General features: G+C 36.5%; 1 protein-coding gene across 7 annotated transcripts in view; it reads right to left on the bottom strand.

Moving 5' to 3' along the window:
- Window positions 1–23,393, bottom strand: part of Ints6 (integrator complex subunit 6) — an 87,020-nt gene that overhangs the window by 1,002 nt on the left and 62,625 nt on the right. For 5 of the 7 annotated variants that reach the window (XM_037208471.1, XM_028884170.2, XM_028884173.2 and 2 more), the window contains 12 exons: window positions 22,769–22,894; window positions 21,004–21,164; window positions 16,725–16,877; window positions 16,086–16,218; window positions 14,590–14,684; window positions 13,222–13,332; window positions 11,565–11,780; window positions 9,228–9,354; window positions 8,420–8,560; window positions 6,724–6,957; window positions 2,911–3,273; window positions 1,758–1,851 (listed from right to left, as the gene is read on the bottom strand). In XM_037208471.1, coding sequence (XP_037064366.1) covers window positions 1,758–1,851; window positions 2,911–3,273; window positions 6,724–6,957; window positions 8,420–8,560; window positions 9,228–9,354; window positions 11,565–11,780; window positions 13,222–13,332; window positions 14,590–14,684; window positions 16,086–16,218; window positions 16,725–16,877; window positions 21,004–21,164; window positions 22,769–22,894 — 1,954 coding nt within the window. The remainder of the gene's footprint in view (window positions 1–1,757; window positions 1,852–2,910; window positions 3,274–6,723; window positions 6,958–8,419; window positions 8,561–9,227; window positions 9,355–11,564; window positions 11,781–13,221; window positions 13,333–14,589; window positions 14,685–16,085; window positions 16,219–16,724; window positions 16,878–21,003; window positions 21,165–22,768; window positions 22,895–23,393) is intronic. The other 2 variants (XM_028884172.2, XM_028884176.2) reach the window with 1 other exon arrangement.

Below are 23,393 nucleotides of genomic sequence, written 5' to 3'. Positions count from 1 at the left end.
CCCTACACAAAGAACTAATAGGCAACTAAAGAATGCTGTAAGTGGGAGAAACAGTCTTCCTCCAGGAAGAGCATACCAATTGGTTATGCAATAACAAATGGTCAGCCCTTAAAATAGACATACAAAAGTAACACTACACAGACCAAGCAGGTTTTATATATATGATTGTGTCACACACACACACACACACACACACACACACACACACACACATACAAGCAGCTATATGTATGTAACATCAGTTAATAATAGAAGAGGATCTGGATTTGAAAGAAAGCAAGGGTGTTATATGAGAGGTTTTGGAGAGAGAAAAGGGAAGAGGGAAATGTCATAATACTATAATCTCAAAAAAACAAATAAAAGAAAGTTGTTTTTTTTTTTTTTTAAATCTGTTGGGGACTAAGCAGACAGCCAACCCTGAACCCTGATGACTTGAGTGTTAATCGACTCCTAAAAGTTGTCCTCTAACCTCCACATGTGTACCAAACATACAAAATAAACTGGTACAAACTTGATGAAAGACCTGTAAATTACTCTGCATACCAGAACAGAATCAAAGAGTTTTTTCCTTAAAAGAACGAATCTAGTCCTAGGAACAATGGGAGAGTGGTCATCCTTCCTACCACCAAAAAGGAAGATAAAAGGAGAAAAATACTAATGTACACAAGGATTCCAAACATTATAGTAAAGTTGGATCCCAGAGCAGTTACTGTAGTACCATCTAGTCCTTTTTGAAAAGTGAGTATTGAAAGAATGGAAACAAGGAATGCAAGTGCCTACAAAAGGAAATGGAAAATGGGGAGCAGCATGTGAAAATCACAGGCTCTACTACATTTGAGGACTAGCACATCAAGTGGAGTAAGGTATCTACAACACAGGATATAGAACACAACATGTTCTTCAGTACCAAATATAAGTAGGCTAAAATTATATATACAAAATCATTACTATCACTCATGTTTTTTAGAGTATCTCAAAATATTGGATGTTCTGTTCCTACTTCTTTCTTACTAGTAAAATGATACAAACAGGCACCAAGTTCTACGACAAAAGTGGCTGAAAAACAGATCCAAGCAACACAACAAGATCCAAGATGCATCAGTATAGGGCACACGCCTAGAATCCCAGCACTGGGAAAACTAAGGCAGAACGAATCTAAGTTTGAGGCCAGCCTGGGCTATGCAGCAAAACGCTGGGTCAAAAATCATCTACACTAAAAATTCAAGCCATGCTTTAAACTGAACAAAAGACAGAATAGTTTTCGTTAAAAGCTGAATAATTTAAAATATTTCAACTTATATGAAAATGTATAGCTTTATATTTTGATCATTCAAGTAACCCACGCCCAAGCCACTCGAAAAAAAAAACCCTAACTAAAGCAGTTATTCTCAACCTTCCTAACATTACAATATTACCTTTCAAGGTTATTTCTAATCACTTAAAATAATTAATAGAGAAAGGGAGGAAAATTAAAAGATTTACAACAAACATCAAAAAGCAACAGAGAAGAAAAAACAAGAATTTTAAAAGAAATGCAGTAATTTACAAGGGAAAAGGCCCATAATTCCTCAAGGGTTTGTGTGTGTATTTCAATGAACAACTTTCAATTACCTAAAAGGGGGCTGGGGGCGGGACCCACACATTTAAACGAATCAAATTCATGCATAAACTCAAGGGCATAACAACTGCCATTCAAATATCATGTATGCAGCCTGAAAACTATTCATTAGTATTTAGTAACAAACAAGCTTCTTTACCTGGATGCTTCCTTAATGACATTCTGTAAAAATATTAGCCTTGTTTGTAAACTGCCTTGCACATGCTTCAGTAAAGTGAAGATTCTTTCATATTCTTAAAACAAGAGAAGGAAAAACAATTAACTGGTTTTATTTGTATTCTCACAATGTTTCTCCTGCAGCTTCTTTGCATTGAGATATACTCAGACAAAAATATTGCACGTAAAAATGTTACCACCGTTAATATAGATACAGGTGCCTTATTTGTTAATATGTGCATGAAAGTATGTATCATCAAAAATTAAACAACTTGCCAAGCCCCCCCCCTTTTTGGCCAAAACTTCCCAGTATGACAGCAAGCCAGCTTAGAGATGAATGAATTAAAGAGCTCTGCAGTCATTTGGAGAAACAGGCAAACAACCTTTACAGAAATTCTAAACTCTAACACAATGGAAGGAGAAAACCCCAAAAGGTTAAAGGCACTGCTTCAGTTTCCAGATCTAACTCTGTCCAAGATTCCACAAGTTCCTGAATGCCCTTCCGCTGCATGTCATTATACCATCACAGTAGTGATGGCCTGGTTATATCCTGAATGGATGACATCACTACTCACAGTTCTTGTACCCAGAGTTCTCTCACACTCATGTGACAGTCTTAATGACTTTGGTTTGGGGCTAAAGCACATCTAGGTAGCTATCATAATTCATACATGGTGGCGGGCAGTAGAGAGGTTTTCAAAGGACTTGCAGAAGGGGCATGTTGAGAACTGAACTTTGGGCTATACAAGTGCCCTACTTGTTAAATATAAATACACTGTCAGCCCAGCACTCAGTCATTTAGTAGTCTGTCCAGGTTCGCTGTTCTACTAAAATTTCAACTCCTAGTTGGAATAACAGTCAAGATTCTGGGTCCCTGTTATGGCAGCTACCTGACTACATCTTTTAGTAGATCTTACAGCCCTCTTTAGATAAATTCCCTGCTGTCTGCTACACTGGAGTACCATGAGCACCAAGATTATTCAGTGTTTTCCAGCTCAGTAAGAACTTAAATCTTAGAGAGTTCAGAGAGTACTTCAAAGACTGATCTAGAATCAGATGTATGCTTTAGTGAATTTGACTGTTTTTGCTTATTTGAACACATAAAGAAATCAAGTTTTCTCTCTCATTCTACATACTTCTTCCTGGCTTTCGGATCTCTTTCATTATTTGTGCTTTTAGTTCCGTGTTGACCTCCTCATGGCTTCTGCAATGCACCGATTTCTTTCCTTTGCTGAGGGAAGATGCTGGTATATTCTCTTCAGCACTTTGTTCTTTATTTCTTGGCTCGTCATGATTTTCTAAAAATCCACCAGCAGTGAGGTCATTATTTCCTAAATGTTCATGACCAAGGGCCTCTGTATGATTGGTTGATGGTTCCAGAAGACTGGCTGGAGATGTTAAAAATTCAGTATCCATAGCATTTGGTGTCATGTCTGATGAAAGCTGGTCTGCAACGTGATTTTCAACCACATCATCTACTGTTGAATCATTAGTGGCTTCTGAAATGAAATCAAAGAAATGAAGCCAAAAGTGAGACCCAGGATTAAAGTACAGAATAAAAATGCTCAAGTAACATAATTACTACTAATAACTCATTTCTTAGACTAAGACATACCAACAATATAATATGGTTCTTAGGCTTTGCCAAAGATACAATATGTCAATATGAAGCATTCGTAACACTTACAGAAACCTGCAATTCTGCCCTTAGAAAGAAATTTAAAACAAAGCTTATTTTAGCTTTCAGTTTTCTACCTTATTTTAGCAATTTTTATTAAACAAGTTTTCAGTACTTCAGAGAAAAATATATCACTAAAATTGTCACTGTCAGCTTTAGAGTTCTACCTACCTCATTTTAAGCCTACTTTTGTCTTATAAACCTGCTGTTCTTTAGAGAGCAAAGTACACAATGATGTTTACCACTCAGCATTCTGCAGGGAACACCAAGTAGGGCACACACACTTCATAGCACATGTTTACGAGCCATCCTTTCAGGCCCCAGCCATGCAACACTTTGGTGCCCACTTCAGCTCATTAGATCAGTAGACCCAAAAGCTTGCCAATAAATACAAGACTCTTAGAGTTGTCTCCTAAAGTGTGGATTGTTTGGTCTCCAGAACAGCAGCTGAACCCATCTCAGCCTTTTGGCTAAGGTTGAGGCTAAAAAATCACAATAATTTCTGCTTTAATGAAAACGTAGCTCTCCTATTTAAAAATAAAAACAGTAACACTGTTCTCCTTTTCAAACCTGGAGTAGAAATTGCTTTTTCATTAAGTGTAAAAGTGGGACATACAGCCACTGACTCCCCTTCACCTCCTAAATGCAATTTCAAAATTTCTATTTAAGTCTTAAAAAGACAACAACAACAACAAAACCCCAAAACCTTGCACTTTGAGCAATACTATCACTTAGCTAATCCCTTCACCATCTGCATATGGAGCTCAGTGCATATGCTCTGGTACCTCACTCACTATACATTCTCAAGCCCCTCCTGACTTTCTAGGAGGTTCTTACAACTCAAAGTTGCAGTAGCCCCAGCAGAGCCTCTCAAATGCTTCCTTTGTGCCCAGCCTTGATGTGCAAGATAACGAGTAGTTAAACAAGGATCCTAGATAAACCTCATTCATGGTCCACTGGATAAGTTAGGCAACACCTAATATCTGTGCAGAGCGTCATCTACAAAAACCTGACCTCAAAAACCTTTCAATCCCATTTCCACCTCTCCATCTAACACAAACTCGGAGATGGAGGTGCATCCCTATCTACAATATAGCTGGACGTTTACTCCAGCAACTCCTCTATACTTTCGTCTAATAATCATAACTTCTTTATGAGGCTTATCCCCATGGTAGGTCACTTTGTACCAATGTCCCAATGATCTAGCTCTAACGCCCTGCCTGCACTATGGTATATCTGTCAAGTAAAACACCAGACTTAATGGCTAGTTTACTCTGTCTGTTAGCTGCAGACCTTTCATTGGAGTGATGCAACTCCTGGAGAAATGGGTCTGCAGGGATGGCCCCAATGACCACCTAGGTCTAGATCTTCAGCACTGCTTAGCATCTTCTTCCTCTCCTACAGGTATGATTCAGCTTCCTTCATTCTCTTCTAATCTCACCTCTATCTCAGTAGTGTACCTAGTTTCTACTTACGAAGAAAAGCAAAGCCCTGAAATCTCTTCTATACCCGTTCCTAATTAATTTCTACCCAAACCCATTTTGCTCAACAAAAGCAACATTCTTTCATCAGCACTCTGGGCCATCTCCTCTTGCCTTCTTGGTGAAGATTATGCCTCTCTCATCTTTATTTTGACCTTTCTCTATAATGTGTCCATCATGCCAGAATTTAAACACTCTCAAGCAAAACCACCATTTTCCTCTGTATCAGCTTTTCAGGACCACTCACCAGCCTCTCTGCCCTTTAGAGCTAAACTCAAAACTAGTTTTTCATACTGACTGTCTCTATTTTTCTCTTCGTCTACAAAGTACTACTGATAAAACAGACAAGAGACCAAAAGAGGTTTCTAATTTTCTTGGTCTGTTTTTAAGCATTTGAAATTGCCAACACACTATTAAAGCACACTTACACTCATTGCTTTTCTCAACTTGCCTATTGTTTTTCAAGACACACACTGTCAGGTTATAATCATCTGTATTTAATAACTAGCCCTTGTGGATGCACAATAGTTACATTATAACAACAACTATCCTGTCAGCATCTACATCCTTCAGTTGTTTTATAGATTTTGTTTTTGAAAAAATTTGAACTTATTTGATTCTGGGTCCAAATGAGGCCCTTGAATTGTAATTGGTTTGTTTCCTGCTACCTCGGACTCTATAAACCTTCTGTACCTCTCTTTTCACCTTAACAACAAAAACAAGAGATTTTTTTTTGTCCTCTAAAATTCCCTATGACCTTAATTTTCTGACTCTACCCCACTTTTGTTATTTAACATGCTTTTCTGTCTTTTATTTCCTGTGGAATTATTAGATCTAGAGGCTTGATCATTCTGATATTCAATAAAGGATAGGGGAGAAGGGTTAAGAGCATTTATAAGGGAATATTGCAGAACCCCAACAAATGGTATATAATATTCAGTTTCTCTCCATTTAAGATGTTATTTAAGCCAGTGGGGTCACTCTGTATAATTAATAAAAACATTGATTTATTAAGCTTTCTATATTCCCACATATACATTCTCCCTGTTGATATCCCATGTTATATTCAAATATAATTATTAAATCTAATTAACCAGGTTACCACCTCTTTCATATCTTTCAATGGTTTCTCACTATCCTTTTAATAAGGCCACCCATGATCTGGACTGAATATCTTTGCATTCTCTTCTTACTAAATATGCCCAATACCAGTGTTATAATGGGATTCTTTTGGGTCTCCTTAATACCTTTCTCTTTATGTATTTTTATGCATACTCTCTTTAGACTCCTTAGCTAAAGCTTCAATTTACACCCATCCGCAAACATAATGTTCTCAGGAAATTAATTCTTTGTGTCAAATGCTCTAACATTTGTCACACTTGGAATTGATTGAATATGACTTTTTTACCTACTGTGAGGACAGAGATCACTACTGCCTTACCCACATCTGTAGCACAGTATAACATGCATTTAATAGTTGTTGGGTTTTACTAAACTGAAAAGCGCATTTTCGCTGGTAGTGACAATACTCCTTCTAAAATCATTTGTGAAGTACTTGAGATTTACTGATGTCATTTTAGAGCATGACACATAATAATACAATAAAGTATGAATATATAAAGTATGAATACATGTTATAAGACACCCAAACGCTACTACATACCAATTCACAATAAATAATACTCACTGGACTCTGCTGAACAATCTTTTTCTGTTTCTATTATAAAAAAAATCTCTTCCCTTAGGAACCCCAAAATAGCAAGTAGTATTTGAAAGCCCCAAAGTGCTACCTTTATGCAGAGGAAGGGGTTTAATAAGACCTGGCTGTGCTTGAGTCATGGGTGCAGGCGGTCCTTTCCCTCCGATGTGGCTGTTCACAGCAGGGCTCTGCCGCCGGCCTCTCAAGAGTGGAGAGGCACACCGGCGCCTCTTCGGGATCCCTTGCATGCTTGGCTCTCCAGGCCGTTTGTGTTTATTTTGAGGTCCAGCCACAAATTCATCTGCTTCATCTATCATCATACCCTATTAATAGATATAAAATGCTTAGACTTATACACAATTTTTAAAATGCAATGGCCACCACCTATTTGAACTGATGGATAACTACACATTTACAGCATATAATGTGATGACTTGATTTACACAGTGTAGAAAGGGTTAATCAAGGGCTGGCAAGGGAGAATAGCAGGTAAAGGTTCTTTGCTTCACAATCCTGGGGACCCAAGTTCAGAGCCCAGAACCCTTAGAAAAGTGGAAGAACCAGAGAATGACTCCACAAAAATTTGTCCTCTGACTTCCACACGTGTGCCATGACATGAGCATGCACATACACACACACTATATTTTAAAGACTTAATTGTGGGATCAAAAGCTAAGAGCACTTATTGCTGCTTTTAACTAGATTTTGTTTCCAACACCCATGTGACAGCCTATAAACACCTACAGATCCAATTCCAGGTGACCCAGCATCCTCTTCTATTCTCCAAAACTCCAGCACACATGTTGAATAACTCACAGGCTCACACATAGATGAAAGTAAAAAATAAAATCTTAAGCTTGGCAGTAGTGGCATGCGCCTTTAATCCCAGCACTTGGGAGGCAGAGGCAGGCTGATCTCTGTGAGTTCAAGGCCAGCCTGGTCTACAAAGCAACTTCCAGGACAGCTAGGACTGTTATACAGAGAAACCCTTTCTCAAAAAATCAAAAGAAAAAAACTTAAACAATATCAAGGTAATTAACACAGCCATTATCTTACCAACTCAAGTATGATGGGGTAAGGGAGTTAAAAATGTTCTTTTAGCAATTTTGAAATATATAACACATCATTATTACTATTAATTGGGATTACAATGTTGTCAACAGATCACTATAACTTAGTCCTCAAGCTGAGACTTAGTACCCCTTAATTATTATCTCCCCCTTCTTCCAGCAGCCTCTGGTATCTATCTACTTTTCTACTCTATATCAAAAAAGAAAATATCCTTTTCTTGAATGTCCATGCCATTTAAGTGGAGGTGCATGCATTCATGTCAGCATGGATATGGGCATGCCATACTAGACATATGAAAGTCAGGGGTTTCAAACTCAGGTATCAGTTTTCACCTTCCACCTTGTTTAAGACATGGTCTCTTGTTAGTCACTGTGTGTGTAGGTTAGCTGGCCCACTAGCTTCTGGGAGTCACCTGTCTCTAACTCCCAACTTTCCAAAAGTGCGGGAATTACAAATGAGTTCTATGGTGTATGGCTTTTATATGGGTTCTGGGGATCTAAACTCAGTTCTTCAGGCTTGCATGGCAAGTCCTTAGCCCACGGAGTCCTCTACCCAGTCCCTCTATACAGCTTTTTAAGTGGTACAAATAATCTCAATTCGTTAATAATTTAGTCAATTGACACCTTAATAAGATACTCTACCCAGAAAATAACTTTAGCTAAACTGGCAACAGCTACCACAACAAGTTATATCATAGAACATTTCAGAGTTACCTTTTTTATCCAGTTTGAAGGGATTGCCAAATGTATGCAACCTTCGAGGCTGATCAGGATCAAGCTCTCTCAGTGGAGAAGGTACTTGCTTGAGGTATTCCTGGTAATTCCCCATTTGTGCTATAGGTACACTGTGTACTTGATCTTTTCAGAGAGAAGATATCAACAATAAAAGTTACTCTCACTAATAATTACACTCATCTCGTGTTACAACGTACTGGAAGTTAGTATGGAGAAATTAAAATGTAATAGTCTTTAATTCTCCAAAAAAATTTAAACTACTAATTTTATCTTCTAGGCAAAATATAGTAGCATTTGTTTAAAAAAAAAAAAAAGCAGAGTGAAATTATCGCATGAATATAAACCTGCATTGAGAACACTTAAGTCACAACAAAGGTTAATGATGTGATTTGCAGTAGATGACATAGATACATCAAAGAAGTAGCAGAATATGCCATGAAATGGCCACCCAGAGTCAAACTGTCAAAGACACTAAAATAGTGCAAGAAAATGACTACATGGATCCATGTTTCTGAAGGCTAAAAATGAAAGAAACTGTAGTGACAGAAAGAAGGAAGATAGAAAATAAGGATGAATCACCCTTTTTTTAAAAAAAATATTTTTTTAAATTTGTAATTATGTATGTATATATACATATATGTGTGTGTGTGTGAACAATTCTCTCCTTTTACGTCACTTGTTTGAATTAACAATGAGACTATTAGCCTATAAAATTCGTGTTACCATTCCCTTAGAATTATAAAGAAAAGTTTTATTTTACAAACAGAAATATTTAAAATCATACTCTAACCTTCATCCTGGCCTTTAAGAAATTTTCGAGTGCTCTTTAAAAGATTAGATCTCATTCTTGTTAAATGATCCAGAAGATTCCGTCTTGGTATATCATAAGCATTTCTAAAGGTCTGAGGCTTCAAATCCTATATAAACACATTCAAGGATAAAATATTTCTAAACAGAACTTAAAAGGGTGTACAATCTCTTAGCCTGCAGCATAGGACCAGAAGTAAAATATAAAATATGTAAGTTAACTTGGTAGCTTTAAAAGGAAAAAAGAAAACAGACACACGATGCCATCTTAAACACACTGTTTTAGGGCCAAATGATAGAAATTTTATGGTAAGCTCAACAAACTAATTTCAAACTCACCTTTAACTTTACGGGCTTTTTAGTATGTTCTGGGTAAAAGAAGCAAATCACTTAACAAAACTCCTTATTTAAACACTGGAAGGGTTTCTAAAAACCATTTTGACATCTCAACATGTGACCTGATAAGTAAGTGTGTGAGTTTATAGTTGGGTGATATTATCACAACCTAGCTTTAGAGCGCTTTCATGGTCTGGAAAGTTCTCTAGCCCTGTTTATTATCAATTCCTATTTCTATCCCCTATGGGTAGCTTTCTGCCTACCAATATTCATTCCATCTTATGTTCGGAATCTTCCAACACCTAACTTTTCATATCTGGCTTCTTTTACTTCACTATTCTTTTTATTCCACAACACTATTTCATTTTGTTTTGTCTTTTAAAAAACAACATGGATGTTTTTTGGCTACAATAAATAACGTGGCTATGAAAATTCGGCACACATATTGTATGTAGATAAGTATTTTCATTTGTCTTGACACAAGTAAGAATTGCTAACTGTAACAAGTATTTATATTACCTCTTAAGAAACCACAAGTTATGGTCCTTCAGCCACTTATTTGTTTATATTTAATTAGTTTATCTTTATGTGTGTGACTGTTTTGCCCGCATGGTGTACCATGTATGAGCAGTGCCTCAAGATTCCCTGGTACTACAGTTATAGATGTGAGCTATGACGTGGGTGCTGAGAATCAAACTCAGGTCCTCTGGAATGGCAGCAATTGCTCTTAAATGCTTAGCTATCTTTTCAGCCTTCCTTCACTCATTATGAGCGTTCCAATTCTTCTGTGTCTGAATCAACACTAGACACTGCAGTAACTATGAATATCACATTATGCTTTAATTTGCATTCCTCTGATGGCTAACAAGGCTATTTACCTTTCTATGTGCTGTTCGTGTTTCTTCAATTGTGTTATTTTGGTTATTTTTACTGGAATATTCAATTTTTGTTAGCCAGTTGGATGTCAGTTATTTTGATACCAGTCTTTTATCAGATGTTAGGTTTCTTTCTAACCTGTACCTTGCCTATTTTGGTTCTTTCTTTAAAGTATATAGTACTGAGGGTGGAAATAGGGACTCTCAGATGCTAAGCTATCACTCAACCATTCAACTACACCTTGTTACAATACAACAGTTCACTGAAGAGCAAGATATTTAATTTTTTAAAAAGTTCATTTTACCAATATTTTGGGTTTGCAATTTTGTTTTTTATGTTTTATTATAAAAATCTTCATTAGCTAAAAACATCATGGAGACTTTTTTTCTTCTGTAAGCATAAGGTTTAATTCTTCTATTTATGACCATGATTACTTCAAATAATGTGAGGCAATGGTCTAGTTAATTTTGTATAGGAATATCCATTGTTGTAGCACTGTACAAAGCTTTTTTCCAGTTTGATTATCATAGCACCTCTGTTAAATGACTGTGTGAGAACCCGCTTCTAGTCTATTCCATTCGACCTCTCCAGTGTATTTAACCACATCCAATCATCTCGATATAATCACTATAGTTTTTCAGATCTAAATCACGTATTCAGTCCTCTAACTTTATTCCTATTCCAAAATTGGCTCAGCTATTCCAGACCCTTTATATTTCCATATAAATGCTAGAATCAGCTTGGCTATTGTCTACAAAAAAAGCTGCTGAAATGTAAACAGTTTTAATAATGAGTATAAAGCATTTTAAGGTCTTCAGTGTAAGTGAATTCTAACACAAGCTTTATAATATTTAGCAATCTTTAAGCCTTTGTTTTCATCTATAATACAAATAAGCTTACTACTCAATCAACTCATTCATTCATACCATATACAATTTCTGTTTGAATTCCAAAACTCAATGGTTCAGTGATAATACAATGAGGATCATTCTGCAGCCATATAAAAGGACCTCTTGAAGCTTGGACACATTGAATTTTAGTAATGTCAACTGTGACTTGCTCTATAAAGAACAGAACACAACTAAAGCAATGTTAAGCAGACTGTTACCTTATTTAGTAAGGCAACCTGGAAGCCAGTGTACTCCTTCATATTAAGATCTAGCAGCCTGTGGGGAACATCCTCTGAAATTCCCTGCAGCATTTGTTGAAAACCTTTCCGATGTGCCATTGACAAACCATGTGACCGGCTTCGGACTTTAATTCCAGTTTCCTGCACTACTTTTTTGCCCACAGATCCGATGACTCTATCAGATTCAATTTTGGCCTAAAATAAAGAAAAACAAGAATTGCATCAATACAATCTAAGTTTATAAATCAGATACTAGTGAATATGCCCTTCCATAAATTTATTGCATTTAAAAAATTAAAAATCTCAAGTAAACATAGTTTACATTGAGTACTAGGTAAACCAAACATCCCTTAAATAACAATAACTTATCAGTTAAAATAATTACAATTCAACCAGGTAGAAGAGGTACAGGCCTTTAATCCTAGCACTCAGGAGGCAGAGGCAGGTAGATCTCTGAATTTGAGGACAGTCCATTTTACAGAGTGAGCTCCAGGTCAGCCAGAGCTATACAGAAAAACCTTGTATCAAACCAAAACAAACAAACAAACCCCCACAACTCTAACCATTTGCAGCAAGCCAAACATTCCTTCAAGTTATTTTATTTATTAATATTCATCACACAGAAACCATGATGTATAAATGTTTCATAGAAGAGAACATTCCCAATTCAGAAGCAATAGGAAATAAGATAACAAATTGCTTGAAGACAATGTATTTAGCACATAACTATGCATGTACAGATATGGAAAACCCTGATGCAGACTGGAACCACATTTTGATTCCTTTTAAGTTTCAGAGAGGTGTCTAAAGTACTAGAAAAAATTTTTTAAAAGACATTCACAATTTGGATGGATGTAAACTGCCTACTGCTTGATAGTCACAGTATCTATTCATAGAACTTATAGCTAGAATAATAAAATCCCATGGTTTTACAAACTGTTCCAAAGAAACAATTCCAAAAAATACAAGTTTTAAAACACAAAGCAAAATAAAATGGTAATTTTTTTTCCTAAGGGAAAGCTCTTTCTAAAATAAATTCTCAAAAAAAAAAAAATTCCCCAATAATCATATATAGAAGTTAAGCCATATTCATAAATGAGAATTATTAAAAATTTAGAACCAGCAAGAGCTTGCTTGTAGTCTGTTAGCTTTGATGTGGTAGTACACTTGTCATCTTAGCTACTCAAGAGCCTGAAGCAAGAGGACTACCAAATTTTAGTCTGGGGTAGATTAGCTTGCCTTAAAATGAAAGGAAGAAAGTGTTGACCAAGAATATTAGCTCAGTTACAAAGTGCTTGCCTACCATGTGAGAAAAGCTGGGTTTGATCCCAGCACCACAGCAATAAAGAAGACAGCCATCAAGAAAGAGTTTCTAGGCTATTAACCATCTTAGCTATCAGTCAAATTCTTTTGTTTGTTTGGTTTGGGCTTTTTGATTGTTCTTCAATACAGGGTAACAGCTCTATGTAACAGCCCTGGCTATTCTGGAACTCATTTTGTAGACCAAGCTGGCCTCAAACTCAGAGAGATCTGCTTGCCTCTGCCCCCTGAGTGCTGGAATGAAAGGTGTACACCATCACTGCCCAGCTAGCCATCAGTCAAATTCTTAATGCTCACTTCCACTTTCTGACATTACCTGCTGACTCAATTTTTTGAGGTATGAAATGACACTGTAACTGAGTCCATACTCCATACTGTCTGCTATTAGATTAGGTGCGCCCATCATTCTAACAGCTTTCTTCAAGGGCTATAGAAAAGAAAAAGGAAACAGCATTCAATGTCAAGTTTGTTAAAAATGTTCTATATAGTTAGTTGACTTTTTAAAATTTCTCATCCCAAACTGCATTCTTTGCCTTGAAAGAAACATAATACAGTTTATCAGTAGCATGAAAAGCGATATAAGATAATTAACATGAATTGGAAGCATAATAATCCATTCCAGGGCAGTAAGAATGAAGTCCTGAAATGCTCAGTACCATGGGGAGACACTCCTGTGGAAGACAGGAGCAGATACACCAGGGTCGGGGAGGAGGGATAGTACACTGAGACACCCTCTCCTCCTTTGGCTCTCACTTTCAGAAGGAGTACAGTAACATCTATCTTGATCAAGTTGTCCTGGAATTAGTGAGTCAATACATGGAAAGCCAGCCTTATAAAAGCATTGGCATACAGTAAACCAGTGACAGACAGTCAATCCTCACTATTACCATCATTAGCTGAGCTGAAAAAGAAAATAAGCTCTGAAGAGGGAAAAGAAACAGGAGAATAAGCAGAATAAAAACTTTAAAACAAATATGTAACAGTAAAAAACTTAACAGTAAGGAGGTGCTAAATTCAGAGTCACTTTATACGGTAAACTATCACCAGTAAACATGTCTACTATATGTGGACAAGACACAGCCAGAAAAAGAAAGACAACCTATGGCATGGAAAGTGCATAAGCTCTGTTGTCTCCTGAAATCAAATCCCAGAGCTCATATGTAATACTCATAAAGCTCTGGCTAAGTCTTAAAGATTGCTATGAAAGATAACTGAGTCAAGATTATCTGTAAGTCCCTTCCTTCTTACTCTCTAACAGGACAAGTACCCTGTGCTAGACTTTCAAAGCAACTAAACTTTTATTAATCTTTTGATGATACCTGGGACTGCCTCGAAAATTAGTTCTAGACAGAGATGGAAAATTCTTGCATCAAAGTAGAAAACAGAGCTAGGAATGGACCACTTTACTTTTAGTTCCTGACCTTCATCTGTGAAGCAGAAATAAATCATTTCTACCTCACAGAGTGACTATAAGGACCAAACACCATTAATATACACATAACACCAGGACAGTACTTGGCCATGGCTATACAGTATTCATGTATTTTCACAACCACTATTATTATATTCATAATATGTCATCTATACATTCCATTTTCATGTCATTTACAGTGATGGGTAAAAGGTTATAATACTGACAAAAAGCTGTAAGCATCAAGGTCTATTTTAACAATGTTATTCTTACCCCAAGATAGTAGGGAGGCATTGTCTTCAAATAACTTTCAAATGACTGTCTCCACTTCAGTGTTGGCTTGGCTTTGTGCACTTTGAACAAGTCATCTGGGAACAGTAAACAGCAGAGTATCATCGTTCACTGGGATCTAGTCAAACCTCCTCTCAAGTTTGCTTTGTTACTGCGGAGGCAGCAACACCAGAAAATCTTAACAAAATTAAGAGCAGGAAATCTAGCTCTAAGGGTTTTTGTTTGTAATTCAATTTTAAGGTGAAACGGTGTTAATTATGGTCTAAAAAATACACATTAATGAATATCAAGAAATACACAAGGAAAAAAGAAATTTTATATCCTGTTAGAAAAAAATCAAGTTCATACAAAAAAATACCCACTAATATACTCATTACCTTTTTCTTTTAAAGATTTATTTATTTATTATGTACAGAGTGTTCTGTTGCATGTACGCCTGTGGGCCAGAAGAGGGCATAGGATCTCATTATAGATGGTTGTGAACCACCATGTGGTTGCTGGGAATTGAACTCAGGACCTCTGGAAGAGCAGACAATGCTCTTAACTGCTGAGCCATCTCTCCAGCTCTCCTCACTACAACTTTTCAATCTGATGTTTTGTGGAAGGAATGTTTCTCAGCACTCTTCAAAAATGACAGCTAGATTGAACCTGAAAACGAACACTGGGCTTTCTCACGTCAGAATAAATTCCTTCATTATAAAAGGATTTTCTGGTTGCTGGGCGGCGATGGCACACGCTTTTAATCCCAGCACGCAGGAGGCAGAGCCAGGTGGATCTCTGAGTTCAAGGCCAGGCTGGGCTACAGAGTGAGTTCCAGGAAAAGGGCAAAGCTACACAGAGAAACCCTGTCTTAAAAAACCAAAAAAAAAAAGTCTTTCTGGGCTGATAAGACGGCTCAAATAAGTGCCTACAGCAAAGCTTAACAACTCAAGTTCGATCCTCAGCACCCACATGGTCTCACAAGTGGTCCTGTGGCACCATGGAACATATCATGCACACAGGACCACATGTTTTTACACAAAAATAACCATCAATTTAAACAACCCAACAACCACTGAGTGGATGGCTCCTTAAACAATAATGCCCAAAGATGACCTGTCGCTTGTGACCTACATGCACATATTCACACAAAACTGTTTTCCAAATGAAAAGTTGGATAAATTCTTACAACATGTACTCATATATTAATGAATATAGCATGTTTTATGCATTAAGCAGAAAGCCTACACTAGAAAGTATCATCTGTAAGAAATCTTACTTGTAGAAAGTTAGAATATTTAATTTTCAAACTTTTAGATACAGTAGAATACCTCTGTAAAATGTAAAGATATCACACTGACTTCCAATTTATCACAAACACAAGCAGGTTATACTTAAAATGTCCTTAAGTATGTTTAGCATTCTCATTAATTTCCAGAGCTAAGAAGAGAGGGCCATTCCTTAGCATCATATAAGAGCACATGACAAGAATGACTTACCTAAGAGAGGAAGGAGGACTGGGTAATTGTAAGGCATCACAAATAAGTTGACACAGTTCAGTGCTGTACTAGCTTTCAAGTAACCAAAGGGATGACCAAGTTCATTATACTTTGCACTATTGCTCACATATACCTGTTTAAGAAAAAAGGTTAAAATCCACATTCAATAAATTCACCTGCAGTGAACGCTATGCAAACCATGGATTCATTCAGTTTAGCTTGTGTGTACATGTATGTGCAGGTATGTGTGGAGGCCAGAGGGTGACCCTGGGTGTCTTCCTCAATTGTTCTGTTTTATTCTTTGAGGCATAGTCTCTTACTAACTCTAGCTCACCATTTCAGCCAGCCATCTTGCCAAGGAGTCCCAGGTCTCCTCCCCAATTCGAAGATGAGCTTTTGTACCTGGCCTTTTACACAGGTGCTGAGAATCCAAAATCTGGATTACCAGGTCTTTGTGCGCTTACAGCAAATACGTTACTGACTGGCCCATCTCTCTAGTCCCCCAGTTTAGCTTTGTAAGACACATCTTAGAGAGAGAGAGAGAGAGAGAGAGAGAGAGAGAGAGAGAGAGAGAGAGAGAGAGAGAGAGAAGAAACATCTTGCCTTAAACTTTCTATTCACTGTAGTTTTTCAACTTACCTGCCAACATGTTTGAGGAGATTTCCTTTCTAGAATAAACTGAGTCAGTGGTGAAGGTTCCAACTCATATTTGTCAAAAGGCAGTTTGTCGATTACCATTGGCTCACAGTCTGTACACGAAAACTTCACTACAGGATGAGACGTACGAGGTGGCTAGAGGGGAAAATCTAATTACTATTTATACAAAATACCAGAAATCAACACATCTTAAGTACATTTCTCTTGTCAAAGTTTACTTCCTCAGTTTTGTAAGTTTAATTTACTAGAAATACCACTAAGCTGGTAAAAAAGAAACAAACTAATATTTAAATTATGTAACATCCCCAAGAAAAAAGAAAAACATCAAAATCTGTAAAATGAAAATCAATTTGTTAAAAATCAAATATATCATAAATGCAAAATTTAGAATAAAAAGCATTTAACTAATTTAGAATTAAAAGACATTTACTACTTTTATATCCAAGAAAGAAATGTCCAAATCTTCATTTGTAGCAATCAATTACTTATACAGAATAGTAACTTCCACTCTAATCCTATTTCTTGATTAATTTCTGAGTAAATAATATTCAGACACTATTTACAAACTGCTGATATAGAGATAGACATAATAAAATGTATATATAATAAAAGACATAAACCTTATCTATAAATTTTATTTCTTTCTGCATTCCCCAATGGATTCCTCTGGCAGATTATTCCTTTGGTATATTCATTCCTAAAGATAACTAACACCTTATTTTAAAGGTCCCTGTCCTAGAGACATAAAAAACACAACACTTAAAAAAGACTTGATACGGAGCTGGAGAGATGGCTCAAGAGGTCAAGAGCCCTGGCTGCTCTTCCAAAGGTCCTGAGTTCAATTCCCAGCAACCACATGGTGGTTCACAACCACCTGTAATGAGATCTGGTGCCCTCTTCTGGCCTGCAGTCATACATGCTGTATACATAATAAATACATAAATCTTAAAAAAAAAAAAAAAAAAAAAAAAGACATGATACTCACTTTTTTTATCTCTAAATATAGTCCCCTTCATAAATACCTCACCAGTTAGGAAAAATGTATGAGCTCAAATTTGAGATTGCATTGTCAGAAAGGACTCAGCTGGCTTCAGAACTACATATACTTTGGTGGCTCCCAACTCTACCTTAAAGGATCAAAATTATCTCATTTCTCTTATGTCTACAGTCGTCTACTAGACATATCCTGACTTACACAGCCTTCAGATACATTATATCTAATCTAGTTCTCTCCAAACCATAAGTCCTCTTCTAATAACCTCACCATTCTTCCCTTTCAAAAAGACTTAGATAAAATAACTGCAATTCTAAGGAACCTACCAGAACAAACAGTGCTAGCTACAGCCATCTTCTTTTTTGACAATATCAAATCCCCAACTTTAACAACTAATCTTTCTTACCACTTTAGTCAAATCTTCAGTTTCTCCAATTAGACTATCACAATTACTTTTTAACTAGTCTCCCTGACTAGTTAGCCCACTCCAATAACGCTGTTGTCATTTTATGTAGTTCACTATCTAAAATAATGCAGTAAAAGCAGCTAATCGCCAAGGTGTGTGTGGGGGGGACGACAAACCTGAGGCTCCTTTAATTCCACAAATAAAAGCCTCACTGCTTTAGTCTCAGTCCTCAGTCATGACCTACAGATCGACTCCATGCCCCAGCCATGCTACCCACATGCAGCTGAACGAATAGGTCATTATTTTTCATGCCCCTGTGTTTCACTCTGACTCCTTCATTATTTTCTCTTTTAAAACTAAATTGTAGAGAATGAGTAAGCTGCCAAGAACCAAACTCTGGGAGACTTTTCTAGTACCTCTTCCCAATATGTACTCCAAACATACACCAAGCAGATCCCATTTCCTGTTATTCTGCTCTGCCCCCCACTGCAGTCAGCGAACTGTGCTCTCCAGTACATCTGTCTGAGAATCGGCCCACAGACCAGTAATGTTCAAGATGGTAAATGTATTTTTTGCCTTGTTGCATTTTGTTTAAACGTATTTTCAGGAGGTAGGGGATATTTAACTTTAAATGAAGGTTTAAAATATTTCAACAGTTTGACTACCATCTTTTAGGCCAGTCTTAAAAATTCCTCTTTCCTTTTCCAAGAGGAAAATCTTCTAAAATTAGGTATAGAAAATTCTCTTATGTATTTCCATTTAATTCCCAAAACAATCTTGGAAGACAAAAAAGCCATGATCCAGAGGCTCACAGTAAATGGGGAATCACTTTTAACTTCAGTAACAATACTTATTTAAAAATAGTAATTTGTAGAAATGTCATTCCCCTGCTAATAGCCTTCAACTAACAAATTTTAAAGAGCTCTTTCTAGGATTATTTCTTATGATTCTCTTTCATCATTTTAGTTTATTAAAAAAACAAAAAAACTATCTCTTAAATGAACCATATTACTAGCCCAGCAAGTAACCTACCTGCCCTTCCAACTTACCTAATTTGCTCCAAATAAAAACCAAGTTACTTTCCTGAAGCGCTGACCCCTTAAAAACAATTTCAAATGCTACTCTGGCTAGGAAAAGCTCACATTCCCTAATCTTGTATTTTAAGCCGCAAGTAGTTTGATTTATTTAACCAGTATTATTCCAGCTAACTCCCCCACTCCTCTACATACACCTTGTTCTTCTTTTTAAACTTCCATTTTTTTCATTTTCCATGAAATACTATATTGCAGTCATTAATGATAGCATTAATAACCAAGAAGATATTTCATAAAAGTATGAGAGTTAAAAAAAAGTTCTAGAAAAAAAAAGTGAAAATCACCAAGGAAATGGAAAGCTTGTTTATAAGAGCAAACCAAAAAATTAAATACATTCAATGAAGAAAAGAAAAAATAAGATAATTCAATGAAACTTAATAAACTTACTTTCATGTACTACAGTTACAGACCTTATTAATACATATAGAGGTTTATATCTCAAAGTAAAAAAAAAAAGCATTAAGTTGTTCACTTTAATTCATGAATAATAGCTGCTTGCTCAAAAATCTCTGAAATTCAACCTATCTTCTAAGAGTAATGTCAATGAGTAACTGTCATGCTCTAGACACTACAAAAAACAAAACAAAACAAAACAAAAATACAAACAAAAAACTAATCTCAAAAAATTGTAGGTTAGGCCGGGCGGTGGTGGCGCACGCCTTTAATCCCAGCACTTGGGAGGCAGAGCCAGGCGGATCTCTGTGAGTTCAAGGCCAGCCTGGGCTACAGAGTGAGATCCAGGACAGGCAGCAAAGCTACACAGAGAAACCCTGTCTCGAAAAAAACAAAACAAAAAAAAAAATTGTAGGTTAAACAAGTCTGAATAGATATTTTTATTTTTAATTATTTTAAATTTATTGTATAAATTATCATATAAATTTATAATAATTATTAATTATAACAACCAATATAACAATTATGATTTTAAATTTATTCTACCATAAAGAATACTAATAATGTTATCATGATCACTCAACAACCATCAACATTCGTAAAACAATTCACATGGGCAAAACCAGAAAAATCCCTACAAAAAAAAAAATCCCTACAGTGTTCCAAGTTGCAATACTAAACACAACTAAAGGTGTATGTACAAGTAAGAGATCATGACTTTCTAAGACTATGACCTGAAAGACTGCAGGTAAATTATCACAAGTATTCTAAGCCTTCATTTAAATTTAAATTGAACCCAAGGATAAATTCTCATGCTACATTACAATTAAAATCCATATAAAGACAGTGGTGGTGCACACCTTAATTCCAGCACTCAGGAGGCAGATGCAGACTGATCTCTGTGAGTTTGAGGCCAGCCTGGGCTACAGAGCTAGTTCTAGGACAGCCAGGGCCACACAAAGAAACCCTGCCTCGAAAAAAAAAAAAAACAAAAATCCAAAAAAACAAATCTTACTACATATACAATTCAGTATTCAAATATCAATAACAAAAAGGCAAGATAGTATTAAATTCCAAAGGAAACAAGATACCTTTTTCCTGTTGCTTCATAACACCATATGCTAAAGCAAAATAATGGCTCATAGTGCTATGTATATGTCTAATTTCTGTAAGTAAGCCAGGCCTTTAAGTAAGACTGGGACTTAAAATCACATTATGCTTCAAGCCAGCCCGCACTACAGGTAGCTCAAGAAACCCTGAGCTACATAGCAGGACCTTCTCTCAAAAACAAGGAGCTCCACAAAACCAAGTCATCTGGGGTTATTATCATCTAAGTGGTTTTCATCAGGTAGTTACGGTCTCTCTGGTACTTACTAGTGTTGGAGAATTCTGATCTGGCCAAAAAGACTCTGGAACCGGCCAGTGGCCTATAGGAACCCCGGTTTTAGGATTTGGTCTGACATATATGAGTTTGTGACAGCTATGCCAAGGCTGAGATCCAAAAGGTCTTGATATATCTGGCTGCCCGTCTATAGCTAAGACATTAGAACAAGAAAACACAACATTAGGTGACAAAAACCAAAATTAAATTACATCCATTAATACTCAATAAAAAACATTCTAGTGTCTGTTGATTTATGAACTTTCCTCTATTTCTTAAGTGGAAAAATACCATAACTGCTTAACAATTAAACTGGACTGCAGTTCACTAGCTAGTAAAATCTGCCCATTTCAAATGTGAATTCACCAACCCAAAGGTTTTACCTTTTGTTTACCCAATCGGAATGTGTAAAACAAACTTCATAGTGGGTTTAATAAATTAAATGCTTTCCCTGCTAGATGATAAAAGCAAGCACTCACTTTGCATTCCTTGTCCCCAAATATCCACTGTCAAAGAGTACCAGGCACACAGTAAAGAGCATCTAAGTGTTGCTATTGGTGGATCACTTATCTATCATGGATAATACCCTGGATTTAATGCACCACACACACAGTTAAAAGGCAAAACAATCTTAGAATTAAAGGCTAACCAAGGCGTAAGAAAAACTAGTTAAATACCTTCAATCTAGAATAATTCTAGCAAAACAAAAATTGTCTTCAATAATTCAATAAACATTTTACTCAGTTTAGACTTAGGCCTAAACCAAACATTAAAATAATTGTAAAGAATATACATTCTAATTACCTTGAAAATTTCTTGTTATATAAACTTGATACAATGATTCACTATAGTCTTCCTGTCATCTGGTCTCTCCCTGTGTCACCTCTGAGTGTTTCAGTAACTCACCCCATGGCCTTTCTCTTCTCTCAATCATCCTATAGCCAATTACCTTTGCAAAGTGCCACTGGTACATTCTAATTCTGATGCTATGGACAACTGCCATGGGATCTATGTAAGTCCTCAGATCCGCTAGCTGTTATACTTTATGGACAAGAATAAAGTCAGGTGGAACAGAGGAGGATTTTTAAAAGAACCAACCTCAACAGCAAAGGCTGGCTCCTCATTTTGGTGCCCACACAAACTATTATGTCCTTATGCTTAAAGCAACAGTAGCTAAGGAACTGAATAAGCATCTAGGTTGAACAAAGCATTCATTACCAAGCATAGGAAAAGTGAATATACTAAAGTCAATGACCTACAAGTAAGTTGGAACTATGAGTTTGCTCTATCTATAAAAGGCTGTTTGGTTCTCTAAAACCCCAGACAACAATCTTCATTATAAAAAGGTGAAGCTCCTAAACCACCAGTTTATACGCTATTCTTACTCTCTTCCTTTCTGTACCAACAGCAATTGTGTACCCTTAACACTGGCTTGTTAATCTTTAAATTTTATTTTATTTTGAGATAGGATCTCTCTAGGTAGCCCAGGCTGTCTTGCTGGCCTTGAACTCAGAGATCTACCTACCTCTGCCTCCCAGATGCTTGGACTTAACGTGTGCCACCACACCCAGCTGGCCTTGCCTTGTTGATCTCAATGCCAACACCTCCCTCTCCCTCTCCCTCTCTCTCTCCTCTCTCTCTCTCTCTCTCTCTCTCTCTCTCTCTCTCTCTCTCTCTCACACACACACACACACACACACACACACACACACACACACACACACACACACGAGGTGACTAAGAAAAATACAACAATACCTTCTACAGGGGAAGGATCTGGTCCTGCCTTTTCAAAGTTTATTACCACCCCACTCTGCACTTTCTGCACCAAGGACTCCAGACACTGATTAAGCATTCTTGGAGAACACACAGAGTATGAGCGGCCTGAGATAAAGAGAATGAAGCAAATTAGTTAGTTGTAAGAAGTCCACTCCCTGGAAGAAGTACAGTAGGGTTTCTGACAACATTAATAGAAATTCAATGTAAAGGTAGGTATTTCCCAATTTTAAGGGAAGAATAAGCAAAAAATTATTATTCCCAACCAACAATCTCATTGTAGGTGAGAATATAAGTATTTTCTTCTAACTATAGATATATGGAACATAGAGAAACCCTGAACTGAGCAAATTACAAAGGGAAAAAAGTCAAGTATCTACCTTTATAAAGTGCTGTTATTGCCAACTGTTAGCCAATATAATTTATCTTTAACAGACATACATACACACAACATCTAGCAGTAATAAAATCCTCCAAAACTCTTCTTCTTCTTTAACAAAAGTTATTATCCCTAAAACAAATGTATATAAGTATAGAGGCAATGATAATTATTCAACTGGTCTAGCAGTTACTGCCGATTTTAACTATTTAATTTATTTTAACATGT

Source organism: Peromyscus leucopus, chromosome 9, assembly GCF_004664715.2.
Source record: "Peromyscus leucopus breed LL Stock chromosome 9, UCI_PerLeu_2.1, whole genome shotgun sequence".
NCBI classification, from domain to species: domain Eukaryota; kingdom Metazoa; phylum Chordata; class Mammalia; order Rodentia; family Cricetidae; genus Peromyscus; species Peromyscus leucopus.
The sequence above is the reverse complement of the archived record's forward strand: the minus strand, read 5'-3'. Positions and strand labels throughout refer to the sequence as shown.